Raw genomic sequence first — 15,330 nt, forward strand, 5'->3', positions numbered from 1 at the left:
TTTCTCAGGAATGTATGTAAGCAAACTATTTTGAAAATTGGTATGTCTTCTCTCTCAGTTCTGTTCACAGTAGCTGGAAACGGAAATTTGGGAAACAGTGCTTCATAAAAGTTAGCCTAACATTTATCGTCATTCACTTGATTTATGAAAGCTTGAAAATACACTTTGCTAAAGACTGCCGTATGCCCAGCCTAAAACCCTCTATATATTATTTTATAATATTCAAGAAACAATGTTACTATCTAAACATTACAACAGGCTGGCTGCTATCCTACTGTCCCCTGCAATAGAGAATCAACAGTATCTAGAAACAAACTAAGATGCGCTAAACCTTTCTATCTCTACTTCAGTAGTTTGGGAACCACCTTTGTTTCTAGAAAACGATACAAGTGGTTCCGGTAGCATAACACAGTCTCAGTCTAACCTTCCACAGCAACAGGGCTCTACTTCCCATTAGACGGAGCTTCAAAAAACATCAAACCAAAAACATTCAGAGGTTATTTGGAGCTCTAACCTGTGACTTTTTGGATGCTTATGTTTTAGTCTTTATTTCCTCCTGATGGCAACATCAAAACACAGTGAGCTGTATAATAACGTAACTCACACATCACTGAAAATCACAATACTATTGAAAAATCACATAACAGATTGCTCCTATTGCAGAAAACGGTGTTAACCTGTGACAGCAAGTCATGTTCTCATACCGCCAGTCTCATGGCTGAGTATTTTCCAGCTTGGGTGCTCCAAGGTTTTGCTACTTAGGCCATACAATACGGGGTGGGGGTGGGAATAGCAAAGGAACTTCTGTACCTGAGCCAGTGTAAGAGCTTTTTCTAATGAGGGAGCAAGGTCAGAAATCACATTTTTTCCCCAACCACATACCTGGAATTTCTTATGCACAACTTTTCTGAATCAGGTCTAGGATATAATACCATTTTTCACGACAGGAAATTGGTACTTATTTAAGATCCTTGAAACTGATGTCTCTCCTCCAGAAAACAGCACAATGATGACAGCAGTGATCAAATGATTTTCTGAAATCACAGTGTAGGTTCAGAAGAGCAGGATCACCTTTAGCTAAAAAAAGGCTTTTGTACTTCTTCATTCTAAACCTTCAATCCTCCATCAAGGATTCACAAATGATGCCTGTGGAATAAATAACTTTGCTAAGCAAAGGTTTAATAAAAAATTACAAACTATTACCTGCACAAAATATCCTTAATTGCTGGACTGGAGATATCAGTTGTAAGTGGGTTGTGAAGAGATCAACAAATGCTCCAGGATAGACAATGAAGATAAAAATCCCAAATCCATTAAATCGCACTTGTTCTCTTAAAAAGAAGAAAAATGAAGTGGCATTACTGTAAACCAACAAATGAAAAATGGCAACATTCTACATAGCACACGTATTTTTTACAAGAATAACAGAATTTACAATTCTAAAACTAACTTTTTTTTTTCATAATATGAATAATTGAAAGATAATTAAAATAAAGGATGTTTCCTGCCCTAGTTGCCACATCTAAGCAGCACACATTTGTGAGCCTGGGAAGAAAAAAAAAAAAAAAAAAGATAAGTTCAATTTCTTTTCTGTATCCTGGTAACAGTATCACATGAAATAAGAAAAAAAAACCCCACCTAAACTACTTTCAAGTCAATGTGTATTTTAACTTTTGGGGGATCTTCAGCTTTAAGTAAAAAAGAACAAAAAAAGTAGCCTGTGGGATGCATTTTCAAACTAATCTACTAAAAATTATCTGGAATAAGCAATCGCTTTCCTTTTACAGAAACAGAGATTTCTGGAATTTATCATTTCTTGTTTCTCCTAAATTAAACTTAGAATAAATTGTAAACTAAAAAACCCGGGGGAAATATCATCTGAAAAAATGAAAACAAGTCAAGAGGTTAAAAGGACAAACACTACTTAAATATATTACTAGCTGACACTGTCATACAGATAATATATATATTTTTCAGAGGTTTTACAAGTGCTTTTAAATGGCACCTTTTGAAATAACTACGTAAAGGTTTTATGAAGCTATAAATTTCATAAGGGACTTATAGAGGCATGACAATCATGTTTCAAGACAATTACATTCCAATTATTATTCCAAGACAACCATGTTCCAAGACAAGCCAGGCACAGATAGCTAATTCCGTATCTTCACTGAGACAGTACACTGGGCATAGCACTTTGTTTATTCACATTTATTTATTTGTTGTGCATATACAATAAAAGAAGACACAGGATTATACAAAATTAATCAGAACGAAGTAATACATTAATTCCCGGGAGTTAAGTCGTAAGACCTACTCATGCTACCAATTATTAATAGGCATTCTAATGCCTATACACGATTTCATGACTTGGGTAGGAGGTACAGAGGTAAGAAGAAAAAGGCTTTTTTGGCACAAGCCTTGACTAAGTTAAGGCTCAAGTATTGTAAGCTCTTGTATTTCACAGCCAATACTATCCTGAACTGAAGTTGGAGAAAGTGCATTAGATTTCAGGGAGTCAAAGTGATTTGCCGGAATAATAAAATTTTCACACAGCACAGCTATTTATTAGAGTCTAAACCCTGAGGATTGACCATAACGGCTCTACAGATGCAACCTGGTCTGGGGGTGGGCCAGGGGGGAAGCCAAGCAGGAAACAGCAGCAGCAACAGCAACATGCATCGGACAAACTAATTTTTCCACTGAAATAGCTAGGAATCCGGTTTTTAACAAAAACATAACCCAAACATGAACATTCAGAGCCTTTGCTCCAGATCTTGAATGAGATATCATACCACGAAGGTGTAAGAATCATTCATTCTGCTTAAAAAGAGCTCTATAGCTCCTCTGCAGCTAGCCAGCAACATGTGAAGGTGCTGTTAAGAGAAAGGAAATTCTGTTGTTTCTTTCTGTGGTGGGATGGGCAAAAGCTTCACCCTCCACAGAAAAATCCCTGTGAATATCAGGGGAAAAAAGCTGAAAAACAGAGCGTATGAAACAGTGAGGGTTACAAACCACCCCTTGAATTGAGAACCTCTGGCATGATAAAAAAATGTAGTAATGGGTTAAGATGCAGTCATGACTACCTACACTCGAGAAAATCAGAGAAGCAACTTAGGGCTTCATGCTTATGGGATGGATAACAACGATGTCTGGGAGAAACGCAGAGAACACCTGAATATCAGTCCCAGTTAACCACCACTTATCCCTCTGATGCTAGTGTCAATTAGGGCCAAATCATATTTGACTAATTAACTGCTTTAGCCTGCTCATATGCTACTTTACAAGCTATGTTTAAAACAAATAAATCAAAAATCTATTTTAAAGTACCATTGTGCAATAGCACATGGGTCCTCTTCAGGTGCCATAGCTGCAGAAACGTAATTGCTGTGTAAAAAACTAGGCCATGTAAAAAAAAAAATAAATTATTTTAACCCTGATGTAGTGTGGTATATTTGCAAAGCAGAAGTCCTTTCTCATGATTTGTAGAATAGACACTGTATTAAAATTCTATCCTTCACTGTACATTCTTCCAAACTTAAAATCTAAGGAAGCTAGGAAATACAGAATAAACAGACTCTCTAGATAAACCAAAATGGTGCTAACAACATTCACCTGGAAGTAAATGCTCTGGAATATTAGCCTTTGTTGGCACATAGTAAGAGAAAAGCAATCTGTATTACCGAATAGCTGCCACCCCATGGCCGACTTCATGTATCACACCACTGATGAGGATTGCGGAGAAGAAATAGGTCAGCTGGCTGACAGGCAAATTTACACCAGGCACCTGTTGATGTGGGCATGACAACAGAACAAAACACAGAAGCAAACCAAGAGGTACAAAGACAAATCATTCTGCCCCTAAACTTGTTGCTTTCACTCACCTTCTTCAGACCCACAACAGAACACGGGCCGCTCTCTCGCAGCACTATCAGTTTATACCTCTCCTCCCAATTTATTCAATGTATTTTAAAATATATTAAATATATACGCTTTTGTTGAAGGCTGAAAAGTTCTCCAGGTGCAAAAGCTTTCTCCCTGCCCTACTTATTTCCCACAGCCCATGTGTCCTACTCTATATTAAGCTTGAGAAGTTTATAAAAATGTACACAGACTTCCACTCAAATGAAACAGGCTTGGCAACTGTGAGTATTAGTTTACAATTTCCTGCAGCCAGTCATGTAGCTATTAGAGAATATCCAACCTTAAAAAAAATAAAATTAAAATGACCATATGGCACTTAAAACACTGTAAGCCCTGAAAGTTCAGAAAATGAGCCTACAACTGGAACATTCAGCCTCCCTTCTCTCTCCCTGTCCGAATCATGAGACTACCTCAAATTTACAAGGTCAAAAAAAGGGTAACTTCTGTATATTGTTCAAGTTTTGGTAGTCTATATATGGCAATTTAACCTTTAAAGAAAAGCACTTGAAATGAGTATACTATTTTAATTTATGTAAGACATAATATGCAGGTCCCTCACATTCCTCCCATTGCTGTGGATTCCCACCAGTTCCCAAGTCCTCCACTGTACTAGTCATGAGACACCAACGGCTTCCAGATGGGCTTCAAAGCAGTCACGAGCGACAGAATGAGGAACCATCCCCTTTCCTCCTGATGGACTTTTCTCCCGCTCGGTTCCCATCCCCGCTCAGCTGCTGTGAGACAGTTCTCCTGTCAGCTCCACAGCTCTCCCCGCTGCAAGCAGGATACACTCCACTACAGTCACAAAGAGCTGATGTGAACACACCTTGAATTGCAATCCAGCATCAGAAAAGAGACACTATGGGAAAAAAATCTTGGCCTGTCTATGGGTCTCTCTAAAAACTACCTCTGTGGGACACAAAAGGGTACAGACCCAAATGAGCAGACCCTGTTTGATGCTACCTTCATTAAATCTTGCACATTGCTCAATTATATGCACTCACCTACCCGTGCAGCAGAACTCTACAGTAGGTTGGTGAAACAATCTAGCTAAAAGAAATCCTTCAAAAGACTCTTTTCATGAATGTTAAACCAAAGCATTTCACAAATTCTGTCCAGAGTGTGATCATGACCAAGACATTCATCTTAACTGGCATGACTATTGTACCTCCCTGCATGAAGGCAGCTGCTCTTCATTTGTTAAGCATCAGTTGCTTGTATCACAGCATCAGCTGGTGGCACTAATGCATTAGTTAACTGCTGTTGCCAGTGGCGCTCTGCTCTGGGCACATGGGAGGACAGACAGCAACAGCAAGAGCTGCCATCTTAATACCAACATGACTACAGCTGGTTAGAACGCAGCACTGGATGATTCCAGACTTCATGTCGAAGAAGCTAGTTTAAGATTCACCTAAAAGGGAAGCTAACTCTCATGAAGAGTTTTGAATCAACAGCAGTATTTTGTTAATAAGCATTGCCATCTTATATTTTATGGTCTTCTGGAAACACCTTTAGTAAAATAAGATCCATTTCTAGTAACTGATCTGTCTCTTTCACACTTTTGTCAATGCGCAACCAACACAAGAAGGGGCAGCTGAAGAAAACCAGCCCAGTTACCTACAGATAGGTATTTAAAATAAAGTATACAACTGAACAAAAGAGGAAAGGTACAAAAACCTTAATCAATAAAACATAAACAGAACTGTAGCTCGCTCTCCTTACAAAGGCTAAAGGCTAAACAGATTTATGCCACAGGCTAAAGTTGAGTTTAAAAAAAAAAGTTTTTTTAAAAAAATCCTAACTCACTCTCCTCTAGGCAGTCAAATACAAAGAACTAATTTAAATGAGGAGGAGGTCCTCCTGACTTATTCTTCACCTCTTTGCAACCACACATGGGTCACTTTGTGTCAACTTTTGCTAGCACATTCCCCTCAAAAACAATACTGAAACTCTTTAAAGGCAGAATTATACAACTGTGACCATTCAGAAATGAAAGAACCATGTAGGAAAGAAAGAGAACCACAAGTCAACTTAGCAGAAGTAACCTAATCCCCATACATGATACTACATTATCCCTATAAATTACATCTTTTTCAGTGCCTATCTGTCCTTGGTTTGAATGCAGTGATATCGCCAGTAGGCAGTCACTGAGGAATCAATTCCACATTGAAATTGTTAACGTTATCCCAGATTTCTGCTTTCATAGTTCCAACTCACACCAGATCAATTCCAAAGGCTCATCTTTACTTTGGTTGCCTCTGTTATTTTCTCCAAAGAGCAATATATTGCAAATGACCACTTTACTCTGGTGTCACAAAAGTGGATAGATCCACGTAATGATCTCAGAAAATGAAGACGTTAAGGGTGGGTTTTCTTACTCCAGAATGTAATAGAAATACATGCTTAGGATAGTCCCTGTTGGACTGTAAAATAAAAACTTTCTGTCTCACGTTCAACTTGTGCTCTACCAGATGCACAGACTGCGTACTCCTGTCTGCTACTGGAGATAATTCAGGAGCAGGCTGTGGACCGGGTGACTACAGTGGCAGAACCAGACATTCTCTCTCAAGTCTCATTGCCTGCATTTGCCAACACAGAATGCATTTGCTATATTCACCCTGCGTGTGTGAAACAGACCCAAACTATCCCAAAGGCACTAAGTTTATGGCACACACTAATGATCACACTTCCTGTGCTCATGCAATTTTTTAAGTCCAGCTGCATGCACTCAGTTTTGCACTTATGGGAATATCTGTCATGGCAGCACGCAATTCCCAGCTTCTGTTGACTAGACTAGCTGAGCACTTAAACAGAGTGAAATGGTTGGGCACTCCTGCTCTAAGCCATGCAGCAGAAGGCAAATCAATCTCATTGGACTTTCTGCATTTCTGGGAAATGACCATACATTCTGGCCAGACAGCACTCTTGGGGAAAGAAGGTTGGCTAGGAATCCTTCCAGGTTAAAATGTTGTAAGGTAATGTCAGTTCTTCCGTTACTGCCTTGTGTAGAGATAAAAAAAGACAGTATTTGCAATCTCTCCCATTCTGTGAAAAACATTCTTTTCTAAAACCATACGATATACCATCCAACATCAGAAATCGATAAAATGATTAAATACATTGTTATTAGGCCTTTGACTCATACTGCCAGAAACAGGACTTTCAATTTCACACTGTAAATTAGGGTATAAGTCCTTGAACAATCAAAAAATATGCCATCTCCTCGCTAATGAATCTTTGTTTCCACTATCACACAAAGGTCTTTACACCTTTCCCTTTTCCACTAATTTTTTCTATTGTAATAAATTAAACAGAACTCCTCTCTTCTTGTTGATTATGGATGTGCTCTGCAAACTTCACACCCACCAGTGCCTGTACATTGCACAGCTCAGAGGAGGCAAATTCTTAGCTCTGTTTGTATTCTTAGTACTATGATAAATTAGGGCTTTTAAAAATTACTAACCAATGCTCCCTCATGAGAATTTTTAATATAAACTCTTCCACATGTTTGCCTTCATTTGTCTTCCCCTCTTTCACTGCCTCTATCCCCATTGTTAAGGCTGAAAACAAATCAGCAAATTTTTATGTAGATGAATAACAGCAGTTAGGCTATTCTTGCATGGGTGGATTTATGCATCACATACCCCATCAAGAAGATGGTTAAGGTCAGTTTACAACTCTCAAATAAAAACCTGAGGAGAGAACACTTACCACAACTTGCAGCATACGATCATTCTGGGCTTTGGGTGCCTCGGTGAGCATCTGTGTCAGTGTTTGCATCAATGTCTTTCCGAGAAGAATAACAGAGCCAAACATGGCAACTATACCAAACACCATTCCTATGTTGAACCTACGAAGAGAAGCAAATAGTTTAGCAGTGTATAGCTGCAAGAAGACAGGGTATATTCCCTGGATATGTAACTGCTTTAGCCGAGCTTAGCACACCAAACTCATAGAGCAAAACTTATCTGATGCTACTACCATTCATATATCAACAATCTAGTACAAAAATATCAGCTAAAGGAAACTAATAATAACATATACTAATAACATATATTAATAACATATAATATCTTCCTTGTTTAGTAAAACATCCAAGTTTAGTTTACATTCAAAAATATTTAAAAATTATTCAGGATGTGGCTTATGTTGTTCTTACGTATTCTAAATTCTATTCAGTTACCTGATACATGTAACTTGCCATTAGCAATGAATATAAAAACATAACAATGTCTCATTTACCATGTTGCACCACATACTGTCACACATTTAGAGACCTGGATCAAATGATGGGATAGCATACATATTCGTTTACATAAGCTTTTTCAATAAACTGTGCATCTACTTCACAAACAATAAAAAGTGCTAAAGAACAATAAATGAGACTCAACCTTTTTTAAAGAACAACAACTAAAAGGTACAACTGCAAGACCAGATTAAAATCTGTTACTTAAAACACACTGTTCCCACGATTTTCCATTAAAATCAGTGTTGAAAATTATTTTGATTTACATCAGTCCACCTAGTGGCGATTTTTATTCAGGATTTTTTTTTTTTACACTGTCCAATAGTTGAAGGATGTGATAAAGTTTATTTGCTAGCTAAAACACTTCAATTCACTACCAGTCCTCCTTCCTCTCACAATAGCATAACTGTTCTCTTACCATCCTTAACAAAGCTCACTGGGAATTAGTAATTTATTTTAAGCAACACATATTTGTAATGTTAATTAAAGAGACTGGTGGAAACACTATGCTGTAATAAATTATATGCATTAAAAAAGTGTGATTGATATAGAACTAGTTCAGACTGAAACAGCAAAATCATTACATAATGGAGAAACCAATATGAAGCAGACCTTTCTTTTTTACTATCTCACTGAAGGTAGCAATACAGGAAATTAAAAGAAATTCAAACCTTACTCATTTTATACTTTCAGAGCAGACATAAAGTAATGCTAGGAAGGCAACTGCAGAGTAGTTTTCTAAACCAGTCCAGGAGCACCCATACTAACCACCCTGCTTATTTACCCTCTCCCAGCAGTCTGTGCAATCTTGGCAGGTGAAGGTACAGACAGATAAAAGAAGGCATGCAATGTGCTTCTGAGCAGCTATAGCTGCTGAATGTCTGGGCAGTGATTGACAACAGGGTTTGTTGTCAGTACAAAAGTTTACTTTGTAAACTCCAATGATCAGGGGAGAGCTCAGTGTACAGTCCATTGCTAGGGTATGAGGAGCTGATTTCAGACCTACTTCTGCATGCAGCATTACACATAATAGCTGTAACTATGTACATAGTTCAAACCATAGGTAAAAGTAGCTTATAGATTTCTAATTTTATACCATCTCAATATGCAACCTGTATTACAGCTATGTATTTTTCAGCAGAGGAGAAAGTTGTACTGTGCCAGTATAAGCCTATGGCAACCATACTAATTTGGTTTTATCATTAGCTAGTGAAATAACCCTTTTTATCCATTGCACTTTAAAGGATGAAAGGCAGAGCTGTGGTTAAGTTGTCGCCTCTGTATTTGAGAGAAGAAAAGAAAATCCTGAATTTATACCATAAGTACAGAAATCTGGGTTTCCATCTCCCCCAGCTGTAGAACTGGCGGTTGAAGAGAGCCGTTTGCCATCGCATGTGAAAAGGGGAGACGCTCAAGCCGTACGTCAGCAGCCAGTCTTCATAAGATGCCTTCAGAGAGTCGGACGACTGCAAAACAATGGAAAATTAATTTGAGCAAAAACTTCCAGGAAAATTTTGTGTTATGTGACCAAGCAGTAAATGTCATCTGTTTACATAAAAATAGGTACATTACTTCAGGTAAATTCCTGCACTTTATTTATATTGTGACATACAGGTAGGTGGAATAAATCATATGAAAAAGTTACGCCACTGTCTTGATGCAAATCACAACAGCTCTAGGACCACAAGAGAGATAGGGTAGCCAGTGTTATTTGACAAACAAGACCTTGTATCATCTTGCCTAGTATCAAATCACTTCCAGTAGTTTTTAACTGTGTGGTTAGAAGCCTAAGGACTGAACTGTTTATGGTATTTTTTCAATGTGCAATTTTATTCAAGTAAACAGATTTAAACCTACAATAAAGAAAAATGTTTCTTTTGGCTTCAGCTGAAAATGCTGTTTCTAATATTGGTGAGACATGGATCAGTACTGTGGATACCCTTTAGTAAGGGTAAAAACGAGGTCCAATTTTCAAACACAAAGAATATGCCTAAAGAGATCCTGAAATTTTTGATCATGCTAACAAAAAGCCAGAAGGAATTTAAAATTATCAACCTGTATTACAACAGCAATTTCACTGTAACTTCCCAGCATTTCAAGATAGTGCTAAAAAGCATTCCTAGGAGTTCCAATGATTTCTCTTTATGATAAAAGTAACCTATGAACTATACAATTAATACTTATCTTCAATATTATCTGGTATCATAGTCTGATAGACATAGCTTTGCAGTCACTACTTTATATTATATAGCACTTGTATTCTCAATAGGCTTTATTCAGCCTGCTTCATGGAAGCTAGTATCAGAAACCCAAGTGAAGGAATGCTTTCCTTGGAGGTGAAAGAGAAACTCATAGCTCAGGAAAAGCACACCAGAGAGCTTTGAGCCTTCTGACTCTAGGCAGTTCCCAAGGCAGGAGTGTCTCTGACATAATCCAGGCAAGTCTTCAGAGCTGTCTGAACTGGAGCATTGTTCCCAAGTTTCCCTAGGAGTGCAGTGCCTACTTAAGACATAGGGAATGTATAGTTCACAACGGGCTCCCCTCTCCTCCCCCAAAGAGGAGCTTCACAAGTTTCTGGCTGTCATCCCTGGTTCTTTAAACAAATTTAGAACTTGCCAAGTTCCTTGCATTCCTCCTGTCCTGCCCTGGTGGTGGTGGGGACTGAGGATCTCATCTTGCACAACTATATTCATAGATTTTCTCATTTTGTTGAGTTAATTAAGACTTGAACACTAAACATTTATTTCAAGTAACAATTTTCCTAGGATGCAAGACCCATTTACTCAGGTTATTTTTCATCTATCACCTATTGCACCATTTATCCTTCTTGCCTACATATTTCTGTGTCATTTCTTTCTTCTTCACCCTACTGATTTCGGCCACATCTTTGTTCAATCAGCTGAGGGCAAAGGCAGAAATTTTTATCGTAACGTATTCTGTAATCAACACTAGTCACTCCCTATGGCACCACTAAGTTTTGTGTCCACAAGCAGATCAGCATTCGCTAGCCCAGCATTTGTTAACTTTAACAGAAGAGCGCACAAAGATGATTACACTTGTACAATTAATAATGCATAAGCCAAAGTAACAAAGAAAAGAACTTCCTCACAATCTACCATTTAAGAACAAAACTATGTATGACATTAAGTACCTCTGATATGAGAAAATGTCTTTTGGGATTTAAGTAAACACTTCCTATTCATTCACACAGAGTATAACCCCTTCCCCGTCCCCCAACCAACCACATATTACCACAACAAAGCTAATTGGATATATTGATTTGGCATTTTAAAAATGTGTTCCTTTTATCACATGCAAAAAACACTTTTTCCCTATAAATGCCACAAATTCATCCCTTCAAATTAATTCCAACCACATCACAGCCCCACTGTACTAGCAAGGCATAAATAAATACGAAGTTTTCCATGAGAAATATGGGATTACTGACCATACCTTTGCCAAATGGGGGGAGGAGGGAGAAATAGGTACCAAAATTAGTTTTCCTTTTGCATTCTCCTCCCAAGTTGTATAAATGGTATTCATGATCACTAAGTGACTGCAAACCTTGGCAAAACATATTAAAAAGCTCTATACAAGCTTTTGTTGCTCCCTCTGTCCTGAGCCTAGTAGGATCACCACATTCCCACGTGCACCATCATGCCCTGGTATGAGGTATGCTGGAATCCTAAGTTTCATTTCAGACTTGCTTCACACAGGCCTTGATTCTGCTTCTGTGAGTTGAGTCCTAAGTGATCTTTCTAACATTAATTTTACTATAAAAGCAATACTTTTTTGTCTATGAAAGCCTTCAAAATAATGAACTAATGAGTCTTCTAAATACTCCCGAAGCTCTGCAAATATCTGCCAGCATGCAGGAGTCCTTAACATTCTTCTGTGCTGACAAAATCTGTTCAAGAGCTCTGAACCATTTCAGCTTCCTGACCTTAAAAGCTGAAGGCTAACCTTGACTGAATGTGTCTAATGCATCCTTTATTTCTCACTGCAGAAGGAGGGACAACCTTCTACCCTTTGCTCATTCGATCCTTCAGGCAGAATGAAATGGGATGATTTAGGATGCTGGGGAGCATGAATTTAGGGGTCTGCCTGAGTGATTCCCTTTTATAGGATCCAAACTTCAATGGAAACTTTCATGCCAGTGTTTCAATGAAGAGCAACGAGAAGGACTAAAAATTCCACAGCACAGCTTGATTTGGCATATTTTTAGTTTGCCAACACAAATGTAGCTTGTAATGTAACCCTAGCAATATTATAATCCGTGAATTTATTTGTGCAAAAATGCACAGTTATGCCTTATATATTGTAGACCTTCTAGTAGTTAGACTGCCTAACAAAATGTTTGAAATCTGAACATAAAGCAGTAAGGGAACAAACGGAGCAAGAAACATTGCACACTGAACCAAGTTTACAGAATAAACACCAACTGCAAGTTACACCACACATCCTTCTCTTGCCAAAAGTATCAACAGGACTGCACATGGAAAGGTACACCTGGATTATTTTTCACTCGCACTCTGCACTCTTTTGGTGTAATTAAATCGTAAGTGATTTGAGGTTTAAGCAGGGACTACTTTTGCTATGGTTGCTAGCAGCCTCGGGTTATAAACGTGGTAGGAGATTCACAGTAGCAGCAATAAAACTAGCAACCCTGAGTTTCCTAATTACATAAATCTGGTTATTTAATCCAAATTGTATTTAGGTTGTGGTGCTTATAGTGAAACTTATCATTGAGATGTATACACACGAGATCTACCAGTAAATTCACTAAAACCCAACAGCTCCCACATACTTCCCGACGATTAATAATAGCCTTTGTCAACTTCTAGTTAAAAGATCAAAGTTAAAATTTAACTCCTAGAGTCTCTTGCTTGCTAGAGCATGTCAGACATTCCCCTTCCTTTTTCACATAAATCAGGCACTAAGTTGACTCCAAACAATGGGGGTGGTTTTTTCCCCCCCTTGTTGCTGCTAAGCTCTACCAGAGGTTGTAACAAGAAAAGCAGTCTATCCTTACTTAGAAAAGGAGAATGATTTCAAGGTCTAATGCCAGAGGAGATCTTCAGAATCTCAGAGATACAAATGGGTCTCAGCATTGTGACACAAAAGGTCCGCTACCTGAATTCAGCTCTTGCTGACACTGTAAAACTCTTCATCAGATGCAAAGTTACTGTCAAAAGAAAACCAGTCTGCTGGCTGACCTTTCTGGTGGTTTTTGGTGTGTCACACCACAGTCAGGAGCACAGTTTTTTGGTATCTGGCCAATCTTCTAATGTGTTTCAAAACAATGCCACAGTTCTTTCCAAATGCCTAATACAGACTTGTAATAAAATTTGAAAAATCTCCAGATAAATTACTGTGGTTTTATTGTTATTATGTACAGACTTTTTTTTTTAATTTGGCAATTAATAGCTCATAATTTACTGAGCTACATTTGCTCTCCAGGAATTAGCAGCAGGGGGAGCCACTTCTTTTTCTAAGTTTTCTCATCACCTGAGATTTCTTACATTTCTTCCTATATTTTACAGGAGTGGCAAAATGAAAGTTTTTTACTTTCAGGGTATTAGGGTCTATCTGCACGTGGCAGAAACTGATGCGGCTCCTGGACTTTAACGTAAGAAAGAAAGAGAATTACAGATCAAACCTCTCATTTCATTTTTCCAGATATTTAACTAGCATACACCCTATTTTGCAAACATACTTTGCCATTTCAATCATCTCCTAGAAATCATACCTCTCGAGCTTTAAGAAAACCTCCTGCTTAATGAAACTTGTGCAATGCACAAATGCACCCTTAGCCATAATGAATGATGTCGTCTTGGTGTATTTTCTTTTCAAACCCTCCCCTCTCCATCAGGAGGAAAAGATGAGTCTTACAATACTCTCCAAAGATTAAAGTTTATTTCTTTATAAAAAGTACCTGTATTGAGCTCTGTCTTAACTTCCTTTTTTTCAGGCATTCAGATGAAAAACAAAATGCATTAGTTATGATTTCACATAGAATTATTTTAGAAAATCATTATAAAACACGTACTCGACACTGCAAACTTATAACGGATGAGGTTTTTTTAAGATAGTATTACTTTAAACTGCAGAAAGCACATTAAGACGCCACAGAGCTGTTTAAGCGGCAGACTAAAAGCTGCCTTCCCCAAGGTCTCGCCGCTTTGGTCCTTTAACAGCCCCGGCACCTGCGCGGCCGGCGGCACACCGCCCCGGGCCCGCCTGCAGGCCCCTCGGCCCCGCCGTTCGCATGAGGCGACGTCCCGCCCTCCTCGAATCGCCTCAGCGGCGGGGGGCAGGGCAGCGCGGCGGGGGCCAGGCACAGCCCCCTCTCAGCCGCACGCTCCGCGGAGCGGGGAACGGCACGGCGCGGCGCCCGCCCGAGCTCTGCGGGGCGGCCGGGGGAGGCCGCGGCCGCCGCTCCCAGCCTGGCCGGCCCGGCGGAGCCCGGCGCCTGACGAACCCGGGCAGGGGGACTGCGGCCACGCGCCCCCTCAACGGCCCGAGCCTCGCGCCGCCCGTTCCATGTGAACCGCGGCGAGGTGGGCGCCGCCGGCTCGGGCCCGCGGGTCGCGCCGGGGAGCGGCGCCTCCGCCTGCGTGCGAGCAGGGACGGAGCGGGCCGCGGGCACCCCGGCACGCCGGAGCGTGGGCGAGGCGGGGAGGTCTCTCCCCGGAGGCCACTCCAGACCCCGCCCGGGGGGGGGGATGGGGCTGCCGGTGCCCTCCTCCCGAGCCCGGCGGGCTGCGAGGGGTGAAGCGGAGCTCCTGCCCCGCCGTTCGCGGGGCCGAGGGTTCCCGTTCGGTTCTGCGCCCGCAGCTCTCACCTTGAGCAGCGTATCCGCCAGGTAGATGGCGCACCAGCCCCCGAGCACGCACACCACCACCGGGATCGGGATCATTGTTGCAGCCGAGGCGGCGGCCGCGGTTCGTGCGGAGGAGCCCCCGGAACTAAACTTGTCCCGGAACTCTTCTCCATCAGCTGTGCTGCCCGGTCGGACGCTTCCGGGCTCCGCGTCGAGCGAGGGCAGGTGCCGGAGTGACGCCACGGCCCAGCGTGCGGCGGGACGGGGGTCGGCGCCGCAGGGCGCGTGCGCAGCGAGCCGCCAGCCCCGCCGGCCCGCCCGCCGCGTTTGCTTGGGATCC

The 15,330-nt window shown here is 40.6% G+C and overlaps 1 protein-coding gene across 8 annotated transcripts in view; it reads right to left on the bottom strand.

Moving 5' to 3' along the window:
• The window catches only part of MBTPS2 (membrane bound transcription factor peptidase, site 2), a 47,788-nt gene extending 32,558 nt beyond the window's left edge, over positions 1-15,230 (bottom strand). For 4 of the 8 annotated variants that reach the window (XM_080377585.1, XM_080377584.1, XM_080377583.1 and 1 more), the window contains exons 1-5: positions 15,012-15,230; positions 9,485-9,633; positions 7,633-7,771; positions 3,681-3,784; positions 1,204-1,331 (exon numbers count right to left, since the gene is read on the bottom strand). In XM_080377585.1, coding sequence (XP_080233711.1) covers positions 1,204-1,331; positions 3,681-3,784; positions 7,633-7,771; positions 9,485-9,633; positions 15,012-15,086 — 595 coding nt within the window. In that variant the 5' untranslated portion in view covers positions 15,087-15,230. The remainder of the gene's footprint in view (positions 1-1,203; positions 1,332-3,680; positions 3,785-7,632; positions 7,772-9,484; positions 9,634-15,011) is intronic. The other 4 variants (XM_080377582.1, XM_080377587.1, XM_080377588.1 and 1 more) reach the window with 2 other exon arrangements.
• Between the last annotated feature and the right edge of the window lie 100 nt (positions 15,231-15,330).

Source organism: Falco punctatus, assembly GCF_963210335.1.
Source record: "Falco punctatus genome assembly, chromosome: 2".
In the NCBI taxonomy this organism is placed as follows: Eukaryota; Metazoa; Chordata; class Aves; order Falconiformes; family Falconidae; genus Falco; species Falco punctatus.